Here is a 19,209-nt window from a genome sequence, read left to right on the forward strand (position 1 = left end):
GGGGCAGGAGAGGACGGGGAGATGTGGGGCAGGAGAGGACGGGGACACGGGGCCGTGTGGGGCAGGGCCCGGGGGGGGAGGGGCCGGGTCAGAGCCGCCGCGTGCCCCGGCCCCTCCTGCCCCTCCCCCGCCATCGTCCCCTGGTTGCCCCCGACCCTCCCGGCCCCGCCCGCCCCACGGCCCGGCCCAGGTGGCCACCAGGAGGTGGCTTCGGTGGCCCCCCCGCGGCCCTGGGGTGACAATGCCACGGGCCCCCCGGTGGCCACGGCCTGCACCCCGTTGGCCCCACGGCCCGGAGCTGGGGGCCGTGGTGGCCCTTCTTGGCCGCTCCGTGGCCACGCCGTGGTGGTCACCCTCGGCCATGCCGTGGCCGTGCCATAGTGGCCACCCTTGGCCATCCCGTGGCCACCCCGTGGTGGTGGCGTGTCCCCCATGGGGTGGCCATCAAGTAGCCACATCATGACAATGTCACTGCTCTGGTAGCCACCCCGTGGCCATGCCGTGCTGGTGGCGTGGCCCCCCATGGCGTGTCCCCCCCCGTAGCCATGTCCCTGCTCCCGTAGCCACCCTGTGGCCATGCCATGGTGGTGGGCATGTCCCTATGGCGTGGCCACCCCGTAGCCACGTCACCACCACGTCATTGCTCTGGTAGCCACCCTGTGGCCATGCCGTGCTGGCGGCGTGTCCCCATGGCGTGTCCCTCCCCGTAGCCATGTCCCCGCTCCCGTGGCCACCCCATGGTGGTGGCGTGTCCCCCATGGCATGGCCATCAAGTAGCCACATCACCACCACGTCATTGCTCTGGTAGCCACCCTGTGGCCAAGCCGTGCTGGTGGCGTGTCCCCCATGGCGTGTCCCTCTTGTAGCCACGTCCCCGCTCCCGTAGCCACCCCGTGGCTACACCGTGGTGGTGGCGTGTCCCCATGGCGTGTCCCCCCCGTAGCCACATCCCCGCTCCCGTAGCCACCCCATGGCCAAGCCGTGGTGGTGGCGTCCCCCCCATGGCCTGACCCTCCCCGTAGCCACATCCCCGCTCCCGTAGCCACCCTGTGGCCAAGCCGTGGTAGTGGCATGTCCCCCATGGTGTGTCCCCCCCGTAGCCACATCCCCGCTCCCGTAGCCACCCCGTGGCTACACCGTGGTGGTGGCGTGTCCCCCATGGCATGTCCCTCTCGTAGCCATGTCCCCGCTCCCGTAGCCACCCTGTGGCTACACCGTGCTGGTGGCGTGTCCCCCATGGCATGTCCTCCCCGTAGCCACGTCCCCGCTCCTGTAGCCACCCCATAGCCAAGCCGTGCTGGTGACGTGGCCCCCATGGCGTGTGCCCCCCGTAGCCACGTCCCCGCTCCTGTAGCCACCCTGTGGCTACACCGTGGTGGTGGCGTGTCCCCCATGGCGTGTCCCTCCCCGTAGCCACGTCCCCGCTCCCGTAGCCACCCCGTGGCCAAGCCGTGCTGGGTGGCGTCCCCCCCCATGGCGTGTCCCCCCCCGTAGCCACGTCCCCGCTCCCGTAGCCACCCCGTGGCCGCGCCGGACTCACCCGGAGGTCGGTGACGCGGGCGAAGACGAGGTTGGTGAGGGCCTCGGCCAGGGCCAGCCGGGCGCCGGCCGCCGGGTCCAAGAGGCCCTTGATGGGCTGCTCCCCCAGCGCGGTGGCCGCCCCCCACCGTGTCGAAGTGGGACAGGGCCACCACGGCCACGTCGGCCAGCGGCGTGTGCAGGGGGCCCACGCACTGCTGCTGGGCCACCAGCCCCGTCACCGAGCGGTCCACCTGCCCCGGGGCGGGGGGGGAGAGAGAGGAGTCAGGGGTGGCCACGGGGATGGTGGGGGGGTGGCCACGGGGATGGGTTTGGGGGGAGGAGAGGGGGGGGACATGGCCACCGAGTGGGTTGGGGACTTGGAGGGGATTGGTGGCCACCAAGTAGGTTGGGGAGATGGAGGGGACGGTGGCCACCAGCAGGTTGGGAACAAGGAGGAAACGGTGGCCACCAGTAAGTTGGGGACATGGAAGGGACGGTGGCCACCAAGTGGGTTGGGGAGATGGAGGAAACGGTGGCCACCAGTAAGTTGGGGACATGGAGGGGACGGTGGCCACCAAGTGGGTTGGGGACTTGGAGGGGATGGTGGCCACCAGCAGGTTGGGGACATGGAGGGGACAGTGGCCACCAGTGGGTTGGGGACTTGGAGGAAACAGTGGAGGGGATTGGTGGCCACCAAGTAGGTTGGGGAGATGGAGGGGACGGTGGCCACCAGCGGGTTGGGGAGATGGAGGAAACAGTGGCCACCAGTAAGTTGCGGACATGGAGGGGACGGTGGCCACCAAGTGGGTTGGGGACTTGGAGGGGATGGTGGCCACCAGCAGGTTGGGGACATGGAGGGGACTGGGGGCCACCAAGTAGGTTGGGGAGATGGAGGGGATGGTGGCCACCAAGCGGGTTGGGGAGATGGAGGAAACGGTGGCCACCAGTAAGTTGGGGACATGGAGGGGACGGTGGCCACCAGCGGGTTGGGGACATGGAGGAAACAGTGGCCACCAGTAAGCTGGGGACATGGAAGGGACGGTGGCCACCAAGTGGGTTGGGGACTTGGAGGGGATGGTGGCCACCAGCAGGTTGGGGACAAGGAGGAAACGGTGGCCACCAGTAAGTTGGGGACATGGAGGGGACGGTGGCCACGGGGGGGACAGGAGGTGACATGAGGGGACACGAGGGGATATGATGTGACAGGGGGACACGGGGTGACACGGGGTGACAGGAGGTGACAGGGGGTAACGGGGAGATGGGGTGACACAGGGGGACAGGAGGTGACGGGGGTGACGGGGGGTGACGGGGGGTGACAGGAGGTGACAGGGGTGACACACGGTGATGGGGGGTGACAGGGGGTGACGGGGTGACGGGGGTGACAGGGAGTGACACAGGGTGACAGGAGGTGACAGGAGGTGACAGGGGTGACGGGGGTGACAGGGGTGACAGGGGGTGACAGGAGGTGACGGGGGTGACGGGGTGACAGGGGTGACGGGGTGACAGGAGGTGACAGGGGTGACAGGGGGTGACAGGGGGTGACAGGGGTGACAGGAGGTGACAGAGGGTGACGGGGGGTGACACGGGGTGACAGGGGTGACACACGGTGACGCAGAGTGACAGGAGGTGACAGGGGTGACAGGGGTGACAGGGGTGACAGGAGGTGACAGGGGATGACAGGGGGTGACACGGGGTAACAGGGGGAGATGGGGTGACACAGGGGGACAGGAGGTGACGGGGGTGACGGGGGGTGACGGGGGGTGACAGGAGGTGACAGGGGTGACACACGGTGATGGGGGGGGTGACAGGGGGTGACGGGGTGACGGGGGTGACAGGGAGTGACACAGGGTGACAGGAGGTGACAGGAGGTGACAGGAGGTGACAGGGGTGACAGGAGGTGACAGGGGGTGACAGGGGTGACACACGGTGACGCAGGGTGACAGGAGGTGACAGGGGTGACAGGGGTGACGGGGGGTGACAGGAGGTGACAGGGGGTGACACGGGGTAACAGGGGGAGATGGGGTGACAGGGGGTGACAGGGGGTGACGGGGGTGACAGGAGGTGACGGGGGTGACGGGTGGCGGTGTCACCTTGTTGGTGAGGTAGCGTTTGCTGGCCACGGCCGGGAGCCGCAGCACCCGCTCCAGCGCCTGCCGCACCGACAGCCCCGGGGGCAGCTCCAGGGGGCGCAGGGTGGGGGGCACCCGCTGCAGCGCGAACTCCTGGGGGGGACACACACGGGGGGGTCACGGAGGTCCCCAGCCCCATTGGGTGGCCCCATCCCCAACTGGGAGGTCCCCAGTCCCAACTGGGAGGTCCCCGTTGGGTGGTTGCCACCATCATGGAGGTCCCAGCCCCGTTGGGTGGCCCCATCCCCAACTGGGAGGTCCCCAGTCCCAACTGGGAGGTCCCCGTTGGGTGGTTGCCACCATCATGGAGGTCCCAGCCCCGTTGGGTGGCCCCATCCCCAACTGGGAGGTCCCCAGTCCCAACTGGGAGGTCCCCGTTGGGTGGTTGCCACCATCATGGAGGTCCCAGCCCCATTGGGTGGCCCCATTCCCAACTGGGAGGTCCCAGTGTCAACTGGGAGGTCCCCATTGGGTGGTCGCCACCATCATGGAGGTCCCCAGCCCCGTTGGGTGGCCCCATTCCCAACTGGGAGGTTCCCAGTCCCAACTGGGAGGTCCCCATTGGGTGGTCGCCACCATCATGGAGATCCCCAGCCCCGTTGGGTGGCTCCATCCCCAACTGGGAGGTCCCCATTGGGTGCCCCCCATCATCATGGAGGTCCCCATTCCCAACTGGGAGGTCCCAATGTCAACTGGGAGGTCCCCAGTCCCAACTGGGAGGTCCCCATTGGGTGGTCGCCACCATCATGGAGGTCCCAGCCCCATTGGGTGTCCCCATTCCCAACTGGGAGGTCCCCAGTCCCAACTGGGAGGTCCCCATTGGGTGGTCTCCACCATCATGGAGGTCCCCAGCCCTGTTGGGTGGCTCCATCCCCAACTGGGAGGTCCCCATTGGGTGGTCTCCACCATCATGGTGGTCCCAGCCCCATTGGGTGTCCCCATCCCCAACTGGGAGGTCCCAATGTCAACTGGGAGGTCCCCAGTCCCAACTGGGAGGTCCCCATTGGGTGGTTGCCACCATCATGGAGGTCCCAGCCCCATTGGGTGTCCCCATTCCCAACTGGGAGGTCCCAATGTCAACTGGGAGGTCCCAATGCCCAACTGGGAGGTCCCCAGTCCCAGCTGGGAGGTCCCCATTGGGTGCCCCCCATCATCATGGAGGTCCCCAGCCCCGTTGGGTGGCTCCATCCCCAACTGGGAGGTCCCCAGTCCCAACTGGGAGGTCCCCATTGAGTGGTCACCACCATCACGGAGGTCCCATCCCCAACGGGTGGCTCCATCCCCAGCTGGGAGGTCCCCAGTCCCAACTGGGAGGTCCCCATTGGGTGGTCTCCATGGTCATGGAGGTCCCAGCCCCATTGGGTGTCCCCATTCCCAACTGGGACGTCCCAATGTCAACTGGGAGGTCCCCAGTCCCAACTGGGACGTCCCCATTGAGTGGTCACCACCATCACGGAGGTCCCATCCCCAATGGGTGGCTCCATCCCCAACTGGGAGGTCCCCATTGGGTGGTCTCCACCATCATGGTGGTCCCAGCCCCATGGGGTGGCCCCATCCCCAACTGGGAGGTCCCAATGTCAACTGGGAGGTCCCCGTTGGTGCCCCCCATCATCATGGAGGTCCCCAGTCCCCATTCCCAACTGGGAGGTCCCAATGCCCAACTGGGAGGTCCCCAGTCCCAGCTGGGAGGTCCCCACTGGGTGCCCCCCATCACCATGGAGGTCCCAGCCCCGTTGGGTGGCCCCACCCCCAACTGGGAGGTCCCCATTGGGTGGTCGCCACCATCATGGAGATCCCCAGCCCCGTTGGGTGTTCCCATCCCCAACTGGGAGGTCCCAATGTCAACTGGGAGGTCCCCAGTCCCAACTGGGAGGTCCCCATCGGGTGCCCCCCATCATCACGGAGGTCCCAGCCCCACTGGAGGTCCCCATTCCCAACTGGGAGGTCCCAATGTCAACTGGGAGGTCCCCAGTCCCAACTGGGAGGTCCCCATTGGGTGGTTGCCACCATCATGGTGGTCCCATCCCCATGGGGTGGCCCCATCCCCAACTGGGAGGTCCCAATGTCAACTGGGAGGTCCCCGTAGGTGCCCCCCATCATCATGGAGGTCCCCATTCACCAACTGGGAAGTCCCAATGTCAACTGGGAGGTCCCCAGTCCCAACTGGGAGGTCCCCGTTGGGTGTCCCCCCCCATCGTGGCGTTCTCCATCCCCGTTGGGTGCCCCCCAGCGCCCAACTGGGAGATCCCTACTGGGTCTTGGGGGGGAGGTGGTCACCAGGCGTGTCCCTCAACTCCCAGCCCCCCACGTGGGGGGGTGTCCGTCCCCCCCCCCGCCCCCCCCCCCGCCCCCCAGCCCCCCCCTCACCTTGCGGGGCATCTTGCCCAGCACCCACTCCAGCTCCAGGTTGACGGGGGTGGGGAGCCCCTCGTGGGACCCCCCCCTCGGGCACCGGCGCCTCCAGGTCGTCCACCAGCACGATCTGTGGGGCAGGGGGGGTCAGAAGGTGTGGGGCACCCCCCAAGCACCCCCCAGCAGCCTTCCCCATCCCCAGGGATCCCAAAGGACCCCCCCCCCCGCCCCCGCCATGGTCCTCGATGTCCCCCCAGGTGCTTCCAGCTTCCTGTGTCCCAGCCCCACGTCGCCCCATGGCCCCATGGTGTCCCCCACGTCCCCATGGTGTCCCCCATGTCCCATGTCCCCACCGCCCCATGGCCCCACATCCCACGGCCCCACAGTGTCCCCAACGTCCCCCCCCGGCCCCACATCCCACGTCCCCACCGCCCCATGGCCCCATGGCCCAGGTCCCCATGGTGTCCCCCATCTCCTCATGCCCCACGTCCCCATGGTGTCCCCCACGTCCCTCCACCCCCACGTCCCACGTCCCCCTGGTGTCCCCCACGTCCCCCAACCCCATGTCCCATGGCCCCACCTCCCCACGGCCCCACATCCCACATCCCCACGGTGTCTCCCACCTCCCACGTCCCCATGGTGTCCCCAACGTCTCTCCACCCTCACGTCCCATGTCCCCATGGTGTCCCCCATGTCCCCACGTCCCACAGCCCCACGGTGTCCCCCACGTCCCACATCCCTACCTCCCGTGTCCCCATGGTGTCCCCCATGGTGTCCCCCATGTCCCCATCTCCCATGTCCCCATGGTGTCCCCCATGGTGTCCCCCATGTCCCCATCTCCCATGTCCCCATGGTGTCCCCAACGTCCCTCCATCCCCACATCCCCATGGTGTCCCCCATATCCCACGTCCCCATGGTGTCCCCCACGTCCCTCCATCCCCATGTCCCCACGGTGTCCCCCATGTCCCCATCTCCCGTGTCCCCATGGATGTCCCTCCACCCCCACGTCCCACGTCCCCATGGTGTCCCCCACATCCCTCCATCCCCACGTCCCCATGGTGTCCCCCACGTCCCATGTCCCCATGGTGTCCCCCATGTCCCTCCACCCCCACGTTCCACGTCCCCATGGTGTCTCCCACATCCCTCCACCCCCGTGTCCCACGTCCCCATAGTGTCCCCCACATCCCTCCACCCCCACGTCCCCGTGGTGTCCCCCACATCCCTCCATCCCCACGTCCCCATGGTGTCCCACATGTCCCTCCACCCCCACATCCCACGTCCCCATGGTGTCCCCCATGTCCCACATCCCCATGGTGTCCCCCACATCCCTCCATCCCCACGTCCCCATGGTGTCCCCAATGTCCCACGTCCCCATGGTGTCCCTCCACCCCCATGTCCCACGTCCCCATGGTGTCCCCCACATCCCTCCATCCCCACGTCCCCATGGTGTCCCCCACGTCCCACGTCCCCACATGGTGTCCCTCCACCCCCATGTCCCACGTCCTCATGGTGTCCCCCACATCCCTCCATCCCCACGTCCCCATGGTGTCCCCCATGTCCCACGTCCCCACATGGTGTCCCTCCACCCCCATGTCCCACGTCCTCATGGTGTCCCCCACATCCCTCCATCCCCATGTCCCCATGGTGTCCCCCACGTCCCACGTCCCCATGGTGTCCCTCCACCCCCATGTCCCACGTCCCCGTGGTGTCCCCCACATCCCTCCATCCCCACATCCCCATGGTGTCCCATGTGTCCCTCCACCCCCACGTCCCACGTCCCACGTCCCCATGGTGTCCCCCGTGTCCCACGTCCCCATAGTGTCCCCCACATCCCTCCACCCCCACGTCCCCGTGGTGTCCCCCACATCCCTCCATCCCCACGTCCCCATGGTGTCCCACGTGTCCCACATCCCCATGGTGTCCCCCACATCCCTCCATCCCCACGTCCCCATGGTGTCCCCCACGTCCCACGTCCCCATGGTGTCTCCCATGTCCCTCCACCCCCATGTCCCACGTCCCCATGGTGTCCCCCATGTCCCACATCCCCATGGTGTCCCCCACATCCCTCCATCCCCACATCCCCATGGTGTCCCCCATGTCCCACGTCCCACGTCCCCATGGTGTCCCTCCACCCCCATGTCCCACGTCCCCATGGTGTCCCCCACATCCCTCCATCCCCACGTCCCCATGGTGTCCCCGTGTCCCATGTCCCCATGGTGTCCCCCACGTTCCACATCCCCATGGTGTCCCTCCACCCCCACGTCCCATATCCCTGTGGTGTCCCCCACATCCCTCCATCCCCACGTCCCATGGTGTCCCACGTGTCCCTCCACCCCCACATCCCACGTCCCCATGGTGTCCCCCACGTCCCTCCACCCCCACGTCCCCATGGTGTCCCCCACGTCCCACGTCCCCATGGTGTCCCCCACATCCCTCCATCCCCATGTCCCCATGGTGTCCCCCACATCCCACGTCCCCATGGTGTCCCTCCACCCCCATGTCCCACGTCCCCATGGTGTCCCCCATGTCCCACGTCCCCATGGTGTCCCCCACATCCCTCCATCCCCACGTCCCCATGGTGTCTCCCACGTCCCTCCACTCCCCCGTCCCACGTCCCCACGGTGTCCCCCGTGCCCCTCCCGCCCCAGGCCCCCCGTCCCCACGCTGCCCCCCGCCCCCTCACCCTGCCGTCGCCGGTGATGGTCCCCACCACGCTGAGGGGGCAGCGCTCGCGGGCCGCCAGGCGCCGCAGCAGCCCCAGCCCCGCCGGCCGCGCCAGCAGCGCGTTGGACTCCTGGTACTCGGCGCCCCACAGCTCCAGCACGCTCAGCGTGGGGTCACCCCGCTGCCACCCCCCGCGTCACCACCGGGGGCGCGCCGCGGGGACGGGGGGCAGCGGGGGACGCCACGGGGACGGGGGGCACCAGGGGATACCGAGGGGATGGGGGGCACCAGGGGACGGGGGGCACCAGGGGACACCATGGGGACGGGGAGCACAAGGGGACGGGGGGCACCAGGGGACACCGCGGGGACGGGGGGCACCGGGGACACTGTGGGGACGGGGGGGCACAAGGGGACACCAGGGGGATGAGGGGCACAAGGGGACACTGAGGGGATGGGGGGCAGCGGGGGATGCCGCGGGGAGGGGGGGCACAAGGGGACGGGGGGCACAAGGGGACACCACAGGGACGGGGGGCAGCGGGGGACACCACGGGGACGGGGGGCACCAGGGGACGGGGGGGCACAAGGGGACAGGGGGCACCAGGGGACACCATGGGGACAGGGGGCACAAGGGGACGGGGGGCACAAGGGGACACCGCGGGGATGGGGGGCACTGGGGACACCGTGGGGATGGGGGGCACAAGGGGACACCAGGGGGACGGGGGGGCACAAGGGGACGGGGGGGCAGCAGGGGGACTGGGGGACACCACAGGGACGGGGGGCACAAGGGGGCAGGGGGCAGCGGGGGACACGGCAGGGACAGGGGTCTTTGCGGGGACACCATGGGGACAGGGGGCACAAGGGGACGGGGGGCACAAGGGGACACCGTGGGGATGGGGGGCAGTGGGGGACGCCACAGGGAGGGGGGGCACAAGGGGACGGGGGGGCACAAGGGGACGGGGGGCACCAGGGGACACCGCGGGGAGGGGGGGCACAAGGGGACACCGCGGGGACGGGGGGCACCAGGGACACTGTGGGGACGGGGGGCACAAGGGGACACCAGGGGGATGGGGGGGCACAAGGGGACGGGGGGCACAAGGGGACACCAGGGGGACGAGGGGCACAAGGGGACACTGAGGGGATGGGGGGCAGCGGGGGACACTGCGGGGACGGGGGGCACAAGGGGACACCGCGGGGATGGGGGGCACCGGGGACACCGTGGGGACAGGGGCACAAGGGGACACCAGGGGGACGGGGGGGCACAAGGGGATGGGGGGGCAGCAGGGGGACTGGGGGACACCGCAGGGACGGGGGGCACAAGGGGGCAGTGGGGGACACCGCGGGGACAGGGGTCTTTGCGGGGACACCATGGGGACGGGGGGCACAAGGGGACGGGGGGCACCAGGGGACACCGCAGGGACGGGGGGCAGTGGGGGACACTGCGGGGACGGGGGGCACAAGGGGACAGGGGGCATCGGGGGGACAAGGGGACACCGCGGGGACAGGGGACGCCATGGGGATGGGGGGCACCAAGGGGATGTGGGGGCACAAGGGGACACCATGGGGACAGGGGGCATCGGGGGGACACCATGGGGACAGGGGGCACGAGGGGACGGGGGGCATCGGGGGGACGGGGGGACAAGGGGACACCGCGGGGACAGGGGACGCCATGGGGATGGGGGGCACCAAGGGGATGTGGGGGCACAAGGGGACACCATGGGGACAGGGGGCATCGGGGGGACACCATGGGGACAGGGGGCACGAGGGGACGGGGGGCATCGGGGGGACGGGGGGACAAGGGGACACCGCGGGGACAGGGGACGCCATGGGGACGGGGGGCACCAAGGGGATGGGGGGGCACAAGGGGACGGGGGGCACCAGGGGACACCGCAGGGAGGGGGGGCACAAGGGGACACCGAGGGGACAGGGGGCACCAGGGGAATGGGGGGGCACAAGGGGACGGGGGACACCAGGGGGACACCGGGGGGACGGGGGGGGGGGGGGCATTGGGGGACGCCGTGGGGACGGGGGGCACCAGGGGAATGGGGGGGCACAAGGGGACGGGGGACAGCGGGGGGGACAAGTGGCACCGAGGGGACAGGGAGCACCAGGGGGCAGCGGGGGGGGCACTGGGGGTCCCTGGGTGGGGGGTCGCTGGGTGGGGGGGTCCCATTGGGAGGGGGTCCCATGGGTGGGGGGGGTCCCGTGGGTGGGGGGGGTGTCCCATAGGTCGGGGTGTCCCTGGGGGGGGGTGTCCCCAGGGAAGGGGGGGGGGGGTGTCCCATGGGGGGGGGTGTCCCTGGGGGGGGGTGTCGCTGGGGGGGATGTCCCGGGGGGGGGTGTCCCCTGGGAAGGGGGGGGAGTCCCATGGGTGGGGGGGGGGTCCCTGGGGGGGGGGTGTCCCTGGGGGGGGGTGTCCCTGGGGGGGGTCCCGGGGGGGTCACCTGGAAGCGGCTGGCGTAGATGACGGCCCCCGCCGGCTCGCTCAGCTCCTTCAGCACGTTCCCTGGGGGGGGGGGGGGACACGGGGACCGTGGGGACACCCCCCCGCGTCCCCCCCACGGCCCCCGCGGTCCCCACAGTGGCCCCCCAGTGTCCCCAATGTCCCCAATGTCCCCAAATGTCCCCCCATGTCCCCCAATGTCCCCCATGTCCCCCAATGTCCCCAATGTCCCAACGTCCCCCATGTCCCCCCATGTCCCCAATGTCCCCAATATCCTCCATGTCCCCCAATGTCCCCAATGTCCCCCATGTCCCCAATGTTCCCCAATGTCCCCAAATGTCCCCCAATGTCCCCATGTCCCAATGTCCCCAAATGTCCCCCAATGTCCCCCATGTCCCTAAATGTCCCCCAATGTCCCAATGTCCCCCATGCCCCCAACATCCCCCCATGTCCCAAATTTCCCCAATGTCCCCCATGTCCCCAATGTCCCCCATGTCCCCCAATGTCCCCAATATCCCCAATGTCCCCAATGTCCCCCCATGTCCCCCATGTCCCCCAATGTCCCCCAATGTCCCCCATGTCCCCAATGTCCCCAACGTCCCCCATGTCCCCCATGTCCCAATATCCCCCATGTCCCCATGTCCCCAATGTCCCCAATATCCCCAACGTCCCCCCATGTCCCCAATTTCCCCAATGTCCCGCATGTCCCCACATCCCCACGTCCCAATGTCCCCCATGTCCCCCATGTCCCCACATCCCCAATGTCCCCCATGTCCCAAATTTCCCCAATGTCCCCCATGTCCCCACATCCCCACGTCCCCAATGTCCCCCATGTCCCCAATTTCCCCAATGTCCCCCATGTCCCGAAATGTCCCCAATGTCCCCAATGTCCCCAATGTTCCCAATATCCCCAATGTCCCCAATGTCCCCAATGTCCCCCATGTCTCCAATGTCCCCAACGTCCCCCCATGTCCCCCAATGTCCCCCATGTCCCCAATGTCCCCAACATCCCCAATTTCCCCAACGTCCCCAATATCCCCAATGTCCCCAATGTCCCCCATGTCCCCAAATGTCCCCCTGCGCCCCCCTGCTACCGTTCCCACCGGCGCCCCAGTCGCCGATGCTGGTGACGGGGTTGTCATCGCCCCCCTGTCCCCCCCCGTCCCCCCCGTCCCCAGGTGTCCCCAGGTGTCCCCAGGTGTCCCCCCGTTACCGTTGCCGCCGGCGCCCTGGTCGTGGATGCTGGCGATGGGGTTCCCCCCCCCGCTCTCGACGCACCCCCGCAGCAGCCGGTTCAGCTTCTGCTCCATCTCGGGGTCCCCCCCGCTGCACCGCCCCCGCGTCCGCTCCTCCGCGTTGTCCCCCTGCACCTGGGGACATTGGGGACATGGGGGACGTTGGGGGACATGGGGGACATGGGGGACACTGGGGACATTGGGGACACTGGGGACATTGGGGACATTGGGGACATGGGGGACATGGGGGACATTGGGGACATGGGGGACATGGGGGACATTTGGGACATTGGGGATATTGGGGACATTGGGGACATTGGGGACATGGGGGACATGGGGGTCATTGGGGACATTGGGGACATTGGGGACATTGGGGGACATGGGGGACATGGGGGATATTGGGGAAATTGGGGGACGTTGGGGACATTGGGGACATGGGGGACACTGGGGACACTGGGGACGTGGGGGACATTGGGGACATTGGAGACATGGGGGACACTGGGGACATTGGGGATATTGGGGACATTGGGGACATGGGGAACATTGGGGACATTGGGGACATGGGGGACATGGGGGACACTGGGGACACTGGGGACATTGGGGATATTGGGGACATTGGGGACATGGGGGACATTGGGGACATTGGGGACATTGGGGATATTTGGGATATTGGGGACATTGGGGACACTGGGGACACTGGGGACATTGGGGACATTGGGGACATTGGGGATATTGGGGGACATGGGGGACATTGGGGACGTTGGGGACATTGGGGACATTGGGGACATTGGGGGACATGGGGGACATTGGGGACGTTGGGGACATTGGGGACATTTGGGACATTGGGGACATTTGGGGACATTGGGGACATTGGGGATATTGGGAACATTGGGGACATTTGGGGACATTGGGGACATTGGGTATATTGGGAACATTGGGGACATTTGGGGACATTGGGGACATTGGGGATATTGGGGACATGGCAACATTGGGGACGTGGGGACGTGGGGACATGGGGGACATTGGGGGACATTGGGGACATGGGGGACATGGGAGACATGGGGGACATTGGGGACACTGGGGGACATTGGGGACATTGGGGGACATTGGGGACATTGGGGACATTGGGGACATTGGGGGAACACTGGGGGGGGACACACACCACAGTGGGGACACCCTCCCACACACGCCCCCCCCAAATTCCCCTCCCCCCATCACCTTTGGGACCCCCCTAAATCCCCCCCTCCCCCCCCCAAATGACCCCCCCAACCCCCCCAGAAACCCCCATATCGCCCCCCCCCCCACCTCTGGGACCCCCAAATCCCCCCCCCATCACCTCTGGGACCCCCAAATCCCCCCCCCAGACCCCCCCATATCGCCCCCCCCACCTCTGGGACCCCCAAATCCCCCCCCTCACCCTTGAGACCCCAAATCCCCCCCCAGATACCCCCATATCGCCCCCCCCCACCTCTGGGACCCCGAAATCCCCCCCCCCTCACCCTTGGGACCCCCAAATCCCCCCCAGACCCCCCCATATCGCCCCCCCCCCACCTCTGGGACCCCCAAATCCCCCCCCCTCACCCTTGAGACCCCAAATCCCCCCCCAGACCCCCCCCATATCGCCCCCCCCCACCTCTGGGACCCCCAAATCCCCCCCCCTCACCCTTGGGACCCCCAATTCCCCCCCCAGACCCCCCCATATCGCCCCCCCCCACCTCTGGGACCCCCAAATCCCCCCCCCATCACCTCTGGGACCCCCAAATCCCCCCCCAGACCCCCCCAGAAACCCCCATATCGCCCCCCCACACCTCTGGCAACCCCCAAATCCCCCCCCTCACCCTTGGGACCCCAATACCCCCCCCAGACCCCCCCAGAAACCCCCATATCGCCCCCCCCCACCTCTGGCACCCCCAAATCCCCCCCCCATCACCTCTGGGACCCCCAAATCCCTCCCCAACCCCCCCGACACCCCCAACCCCCCCCCCCTTTACCTGGATGGAGGAGGCGGCCCCCCCCCCCGACGCCGATGCGGTACACGGGGCCCCCCACCTTCACCACCAGCATCCCTGGAGGGGGGGGGACACAGGGGTGAGACCCCCCCGAACCCCCACCATGGGAAACGGGGGGGGGCTCGGGGGCCCAAGGGTGACGGGGGAGGGGGAGATTTGGGCGTCCAAAGGGTGATGGGGGGGGTTGGGGGGGGGGATTTGGGGGGGTCGGGGGGGGTTGGGGGGTGTCGGCGGGGGGGTTGGGGGGGGTCATTCGGGGGGTGGGGGGGGATTTGGGGGTGTTGGGGGGGAATTTGGGGGTGTCAGAGGGGGGTGTGGGGGGCAGTTTGGGGGGGTGGGGGGGGATTTGGGGGGGTCAGGGGGGTTTGGGGGTGTTGGGGGGTTGGGGGGTCATTCGGGGGGGGATTTGGGGGTGTTGGGGGGGTTGGGGGGAATTTGGGGGTGTCGGGGGGGCAATTTGGGGGTGTGGGGGCAGTTTGGGGGTGTGGGGGGCGATTTGGGGGGGTCAGGGGGGTTTTGGGGGGGTCTGGGGGGGGAATTTGGGGGTCCCAAGGGTGAAGGGGGGGGGTTGGGGGGCAATTTGGGGGCCTGGGGGGGAATTTGGGGGGGTCAGAGGGGGGTTGGGGGGGGATTTGACAGCCTTGTGGGAGTATTTGGGGGTCATGGGGGGGGGCACTTGGGGGTCACAGGTGACTTGGGGTCCCGGGGGGGGAGGTTGGGGGTCCCATGGAGGGCTTGGGGGTCCCAAGGACGGTTTGGGGGATCCCGAGAGAATTTGGGGGTCCTGGGGGGAATTTGGGGGTCCCATGGGGAGTTGTGGGTCCCGGGGGAGACTTAGGGGTCCAGAGGTGACTTGTGGGTCACGGAGGGTGACTTGGGGGTCCCGGGGAGGGGGAGGTTGGGGTCCCATGGCAGGGCTTGGGGGTCCCAAGGACGGTTTGGGGGATCCCGAGAGGATTTGGGGGGTTCTGGGCAGGATTTGGGGGTCGCGGGGGGACTTGTGGGTCGCGGGGAGGTGGGGGGGGGGTACTTGTGGGTCGCGGCGGGGGGGTGCGGACCGGGCTCGGGGGGCTCCTTGCGGACGTGCTGGTCCTCGATGGCCCCGATGCCGCCGCTGAACATGATGGGTTTGATCCACTCCCGCCGCTGCCCCCCCGGCAGCACCTGCCCGAAGGAACGGGCGAAACCTGGGGGGCCGCCCCACGGCGGCGTCACCTCCTGCCCCACGGCCGGGGACACCGCCCCGCCCCGCCCCCCCCCCGGGGCCTTGGCCCCCAAGGGCGTCGCAGGGCTTCGGGGGAGGGGGGACGCCTCCAGGGTCCCCAAAAGTCCCCAAGGCCGTAGGGGGTCCCCAAGGGTCTGGAGAACTTTGGGTGTCCCCAAGGGTCCCCAAGGCCATGGAGGTCTTTGGGTGGCACCTAGAGGGTCCCCAAGGCCGTAGGGTGTCCCTAAGGGTCCCCAAGGCCATGGAGAACTTTGGGTGTCACCTTGAGGGTCCCAAGGCCATAGGGTGTCCCCAAGGGGCTCTAAGGTTCTGGAGGACTTTGGGTGGCACCTTGAGGGTCCCCAAGGGTCCCAAGGCCGCAGGGGGTCCCTAAGGGTCTCTAGGGGTCTGGAGAACTTTGGGTGTCACCTTGAGGGTCCCCAAGGCCGTAGGGTGTCCCCAAGGGTCTGGAGAACTTTGGGTGGCACCTGGAGGGTCCCCAAGGGTCCCCAAGGCCGTAGGGTGTCCCTAAGGGGCTCTAAGGGTCTGGAGAACTTTGGGTGTCACCTAGAGGGTCCCCCAAGGCCGTAGGGTGTCCCCAAGGGTCTGGAGAGCTTTGGGTGTCCCCAAGGGTCCCCAAGGGTCTGGAGGACTTTGGGTGGCACCTAGAGGGTCCCCAAGGGTCCCCAAAGCCATAGGGTGTCCCTGAGGGGCTCTAAGTGTCTGGAGATCTTTGGGTGTCACCTTGAGGGTCCCCAAGGCCATAGAGTGACCCCGAGGGTCCCCAAGGGTCTGGAGAACTTTGGGTGGCACCTACAGGGTCCCCAGGGGTCCCCAAGGCCATGGAGATCTTTGGGTGTCACCTTGAGGGTCCCCAAGACCGTAGGGTGTCCCTAAGGGTCTGGAGAACTTTAGGTGTCACCTTGAGGGTCCCCAAGGCCGTAGGGCGTCCCTAAGGGTCTCTAAGGGTCTGGAGAACTTTGGGTGTCACCTAGACGGTCCCCAAGGCTCCCCAAGGCCGTAGGGTGTCCCTAAGGGGCTCTAAGGATCTGGAGAACTTTGGGTGGCACCTACAGGGTCCTCAAGGGTCCCCAAGGCCATGGAGATCTTTGGGTGGCACCTTGAGGGTCCCCAGGGCCACAGGGTGTCCCCAAGGGTCTGGAGAACTTTGGGTGTCACCTTGAGGGTCTCCAAGGCCGTAGGGCGTCCCTAAGGGTCTCTAAGGGTCTGGAGAACTTTGGGTGTCACCTAGACGGTCCCAAGGGGCCCCAAGGCCATGGAGATCTTTGGGTGGCACCTAGAGGGTCCCCAAGGCCGTAGGGTGTCCCTAAGGGTCCCCAAGGCCATGGAGGTCTTTGGGTGGCACCTAGAGGGTCCCCAAGGCCGTAGGGTGTCCCCAAGGGGCTCTAAGGGTCTGGAGGCACTTTGGGTGGCACCTTGAGGGTCCCCAAGGGTCCCCAAGGCCGCAGGGGGTCCCTAAGGGTCTCTAGGGGTCTGGAGAACTTTGGGGTGGCACCTTGAGGGTCCCCAAGGCCGTAGGGTGTCCCTAAGGGGCTCTAAGGGTCTGGAGGACTTTGGCTGTCACCTAGAGGGTCCCCAAGGGTCCCCAAGGCCATAGGGTGTCCCCAAGGGTCTGGAGGTCTTTGGGTGGCACCTGGAGGGTCCCCAAGGCCATAGAGTGACCCCAAGGGTGTCCCCAAGGGTCTGGAGAACTTTGGGTGGCACCCGGAGGGTCCCCAGGGGTCCCCAAGGCCATGGAGGACTCTGAGCGTCCCCAGAGGCCCCCGGGGGGGTCCCTGGGGGGGTCCCCGCTCACCGGCCAGCACGGGCTCCCCAAATTTGTTGCCGTAGTCGCTGGCGCCGTCGCTGGCCCCGATGGCCACCTCCAGGGGGCGGGCGAAGGCCGTGGGGTACGGCTGCCCCCCATCCTCCCACGGCAGCTCGTAGCCTGGGGGGGGACACGGAGAAGGGGGGGGGGGCGGGGGGGGGACACCTCAGTCCCCATCCAGGCGGGGGGGGAGGGGGGGGAGCCCGAGTTTGGGGGGAAAGGGGGGGTTTTGGGGGGGCCCGGAGGGTGATGGGGGGGTCAGGGAGGGTTTTGGGGGGGGTCCCGGGGGGGTTTGGGGGGGTTTTCGGGGGCCCGGGGGGGTGATGGGGGGGCAGGGGGTGTATGGGAGGGTCAGGGGGGTTTTGTGGGGGTCCCAGGGGTATTGGGGGGGGGTTTGGGGGGGGCACAGGGGGGTTTTGGGGGGGTTCGGGGGGGGTTGGGAGGGGAGCGGGGGGGGTCAGGGGGTGTTGGGGGGGGGTCAGGGAGGGTTTGGGGGGGTTTTGGGGGGGCCCGGGGGGTGATGGGGGGGTCAGGGAGGGTTTTGGGGGGGGGTCCCGGGGGGGTTTGGGGGGGTTTTGGGGGGGCCCGGGGGGGTGATGGGGGGGTCAGGGGGTGTATGGGAGGGTCAGGGGGGTTTTTGGGGGGGATCTGGGAGGTTTTGGGGGGGTCCCAGTGGTATTGGGGGGGGGGGGGGTTGAGGGGTCCCGGGGGGGTTTCGGGGGGGATCAGAGGGGTTTTGGGGGTCCTGGGGGGTTTTGGGGGGGGTTTGGGGGGGCACAGGGGGGTTTTGGGGGGGTTCAGGGGGGTTTGGGAGTGGGCGGGGGGGGGGGCAGGGGGTGCTGGGGGTGGGGGAGGGTCTGGGAGGGTTTGGGGGGGTTTTGGGGGGGCCTGGGGGGTGATGGGGGGTCAGGGAGGGTTTTGAGGGGGGTCCCGGGGGGGTTTGGGGGGGTTTTGGGGGGGCCCGGGGGGGTGATGGGGGGGTCAGGGGGTGTATGGGAGGGTCAGGGGGGTTTTGGGGGGGATCTGGGAGGTTTTGGGGGGGTCCCAGGGGTATTGGGGGGGGGGTTGAGGGGTCCCAGGGGGTTTTGGGGGGGATCAGAGGGGTTTTGGGGGTCCTGGAGGGTTTTGGTGGGGTCACAGGGGGGGTTTGTGGGGGCCACAGGGGGGTTTTGGGGGGTTCGGGGGGGTTTGGGAGTGGGCGGGGGGGGGGGGCAGGGGGTGCTGGGGGTGGGGGAGGGTCTGGGAGGGTTTGGGGGGGTTTTGGGGGGGCCCGGGGGGGTGATGGGGGGGTCAGGGGGTGTATGGGAGGGTCAGGGGGGTTTTGTGGGGGGTCCCAGGGGTATTGGGGGGGGGGTTTGGGGGGGGCACAGGGGGGTTTTGGGGGGGTTCGGGGGGGTTTGGTAGTGGGCGGGGGGGGGCAGGGTGTGCTGGGGGTGGGGGAGGGTCTGGGAGGGTTTGGGGGGGTTTTGGGGGGGCCCGGGGGGTGATGGGGGGGGTCAGGGAGGGTTTTGGGGGGGGTCCCCGGGGGGGTTTGGGGGGGTTTTGGGGGGGGCCCGGGGGGGGGTGATGGGGGGGTCAGGGGGGTTTTGGGGGTCCTGGGGGGTTTTGGGCGGGTCCCAGGGGGATTTGGGGGGGGCACAGGGTATTGGGGGGGCGTTGAGGGGTTCCAGGGGGTTTTGGTGGAGATCAGAGGGGTTTTGAGGGTCCTGGGGGGGGTTTGGGGGGGTCTGGGAGGGTTTGGGGGGGTCCCAGGGGGGTGTATGGGGGGGCCAGGGGGTTTTGGGGGGGTCCCACGGGGATGTAGGGGGGGGACAGGGGGGTTTTGGG

General features: G+C 68.5%; 1 protein-coding gene across 1 annotated transcript; it reads right to left on the reverse strand.

Annotated features, from left to right (window-relative positions):
• Window positions 1-1,533: 1,533 nt before the first annotated feature.
• PFAS (phosphoribosylformylglycinamidine synthase) lies at window positions 1,534-14,411 on the reverse strand. Its single transcript, XM_063321658.1, has 7 exons — window positions 14,333-14,411; window positions 12,320-12,476; window positions 11,108-11,169; window positions 8,686-8,847; window positions 6,018-6,132; window positions 3,612-3,743; window positions 1,534-1,772 (listed from the first exon to the last, which is right to left on the reverse strand). Exons 2-7 carry the CDS (start codon window positions 12,414-12,416, stop codon window positions 1,537-1,539), a joined length of 804 nt encoding a protein of 267 aa, XP_063177728.1. The 5' UTR covers window positions 12,417-12,476; window positions 14,333-14,411; the 3' UTR covers window positions 1,534-1,536.
• Between the last annotated feature and the right edge of the window lie 4,798 nt (window positions 14,412-19,209).

Source organism: Chroicocephalus ridibundus, unplaced genomic scaffold (assembly GCF_963924245.1).
Source record: "Chroicocephalus ridibundus unplaced genomic scaffold, bChrRid1.1 SCAFFOLD_745, whole genome shotgun sequence".
Taxonomy (NCBI): Eukaryota; Metazoa; Chordata; class Aves; order Charadriiformes; family Laridae; genus Chroicocephalus; species Chroicocephalus ridibundus.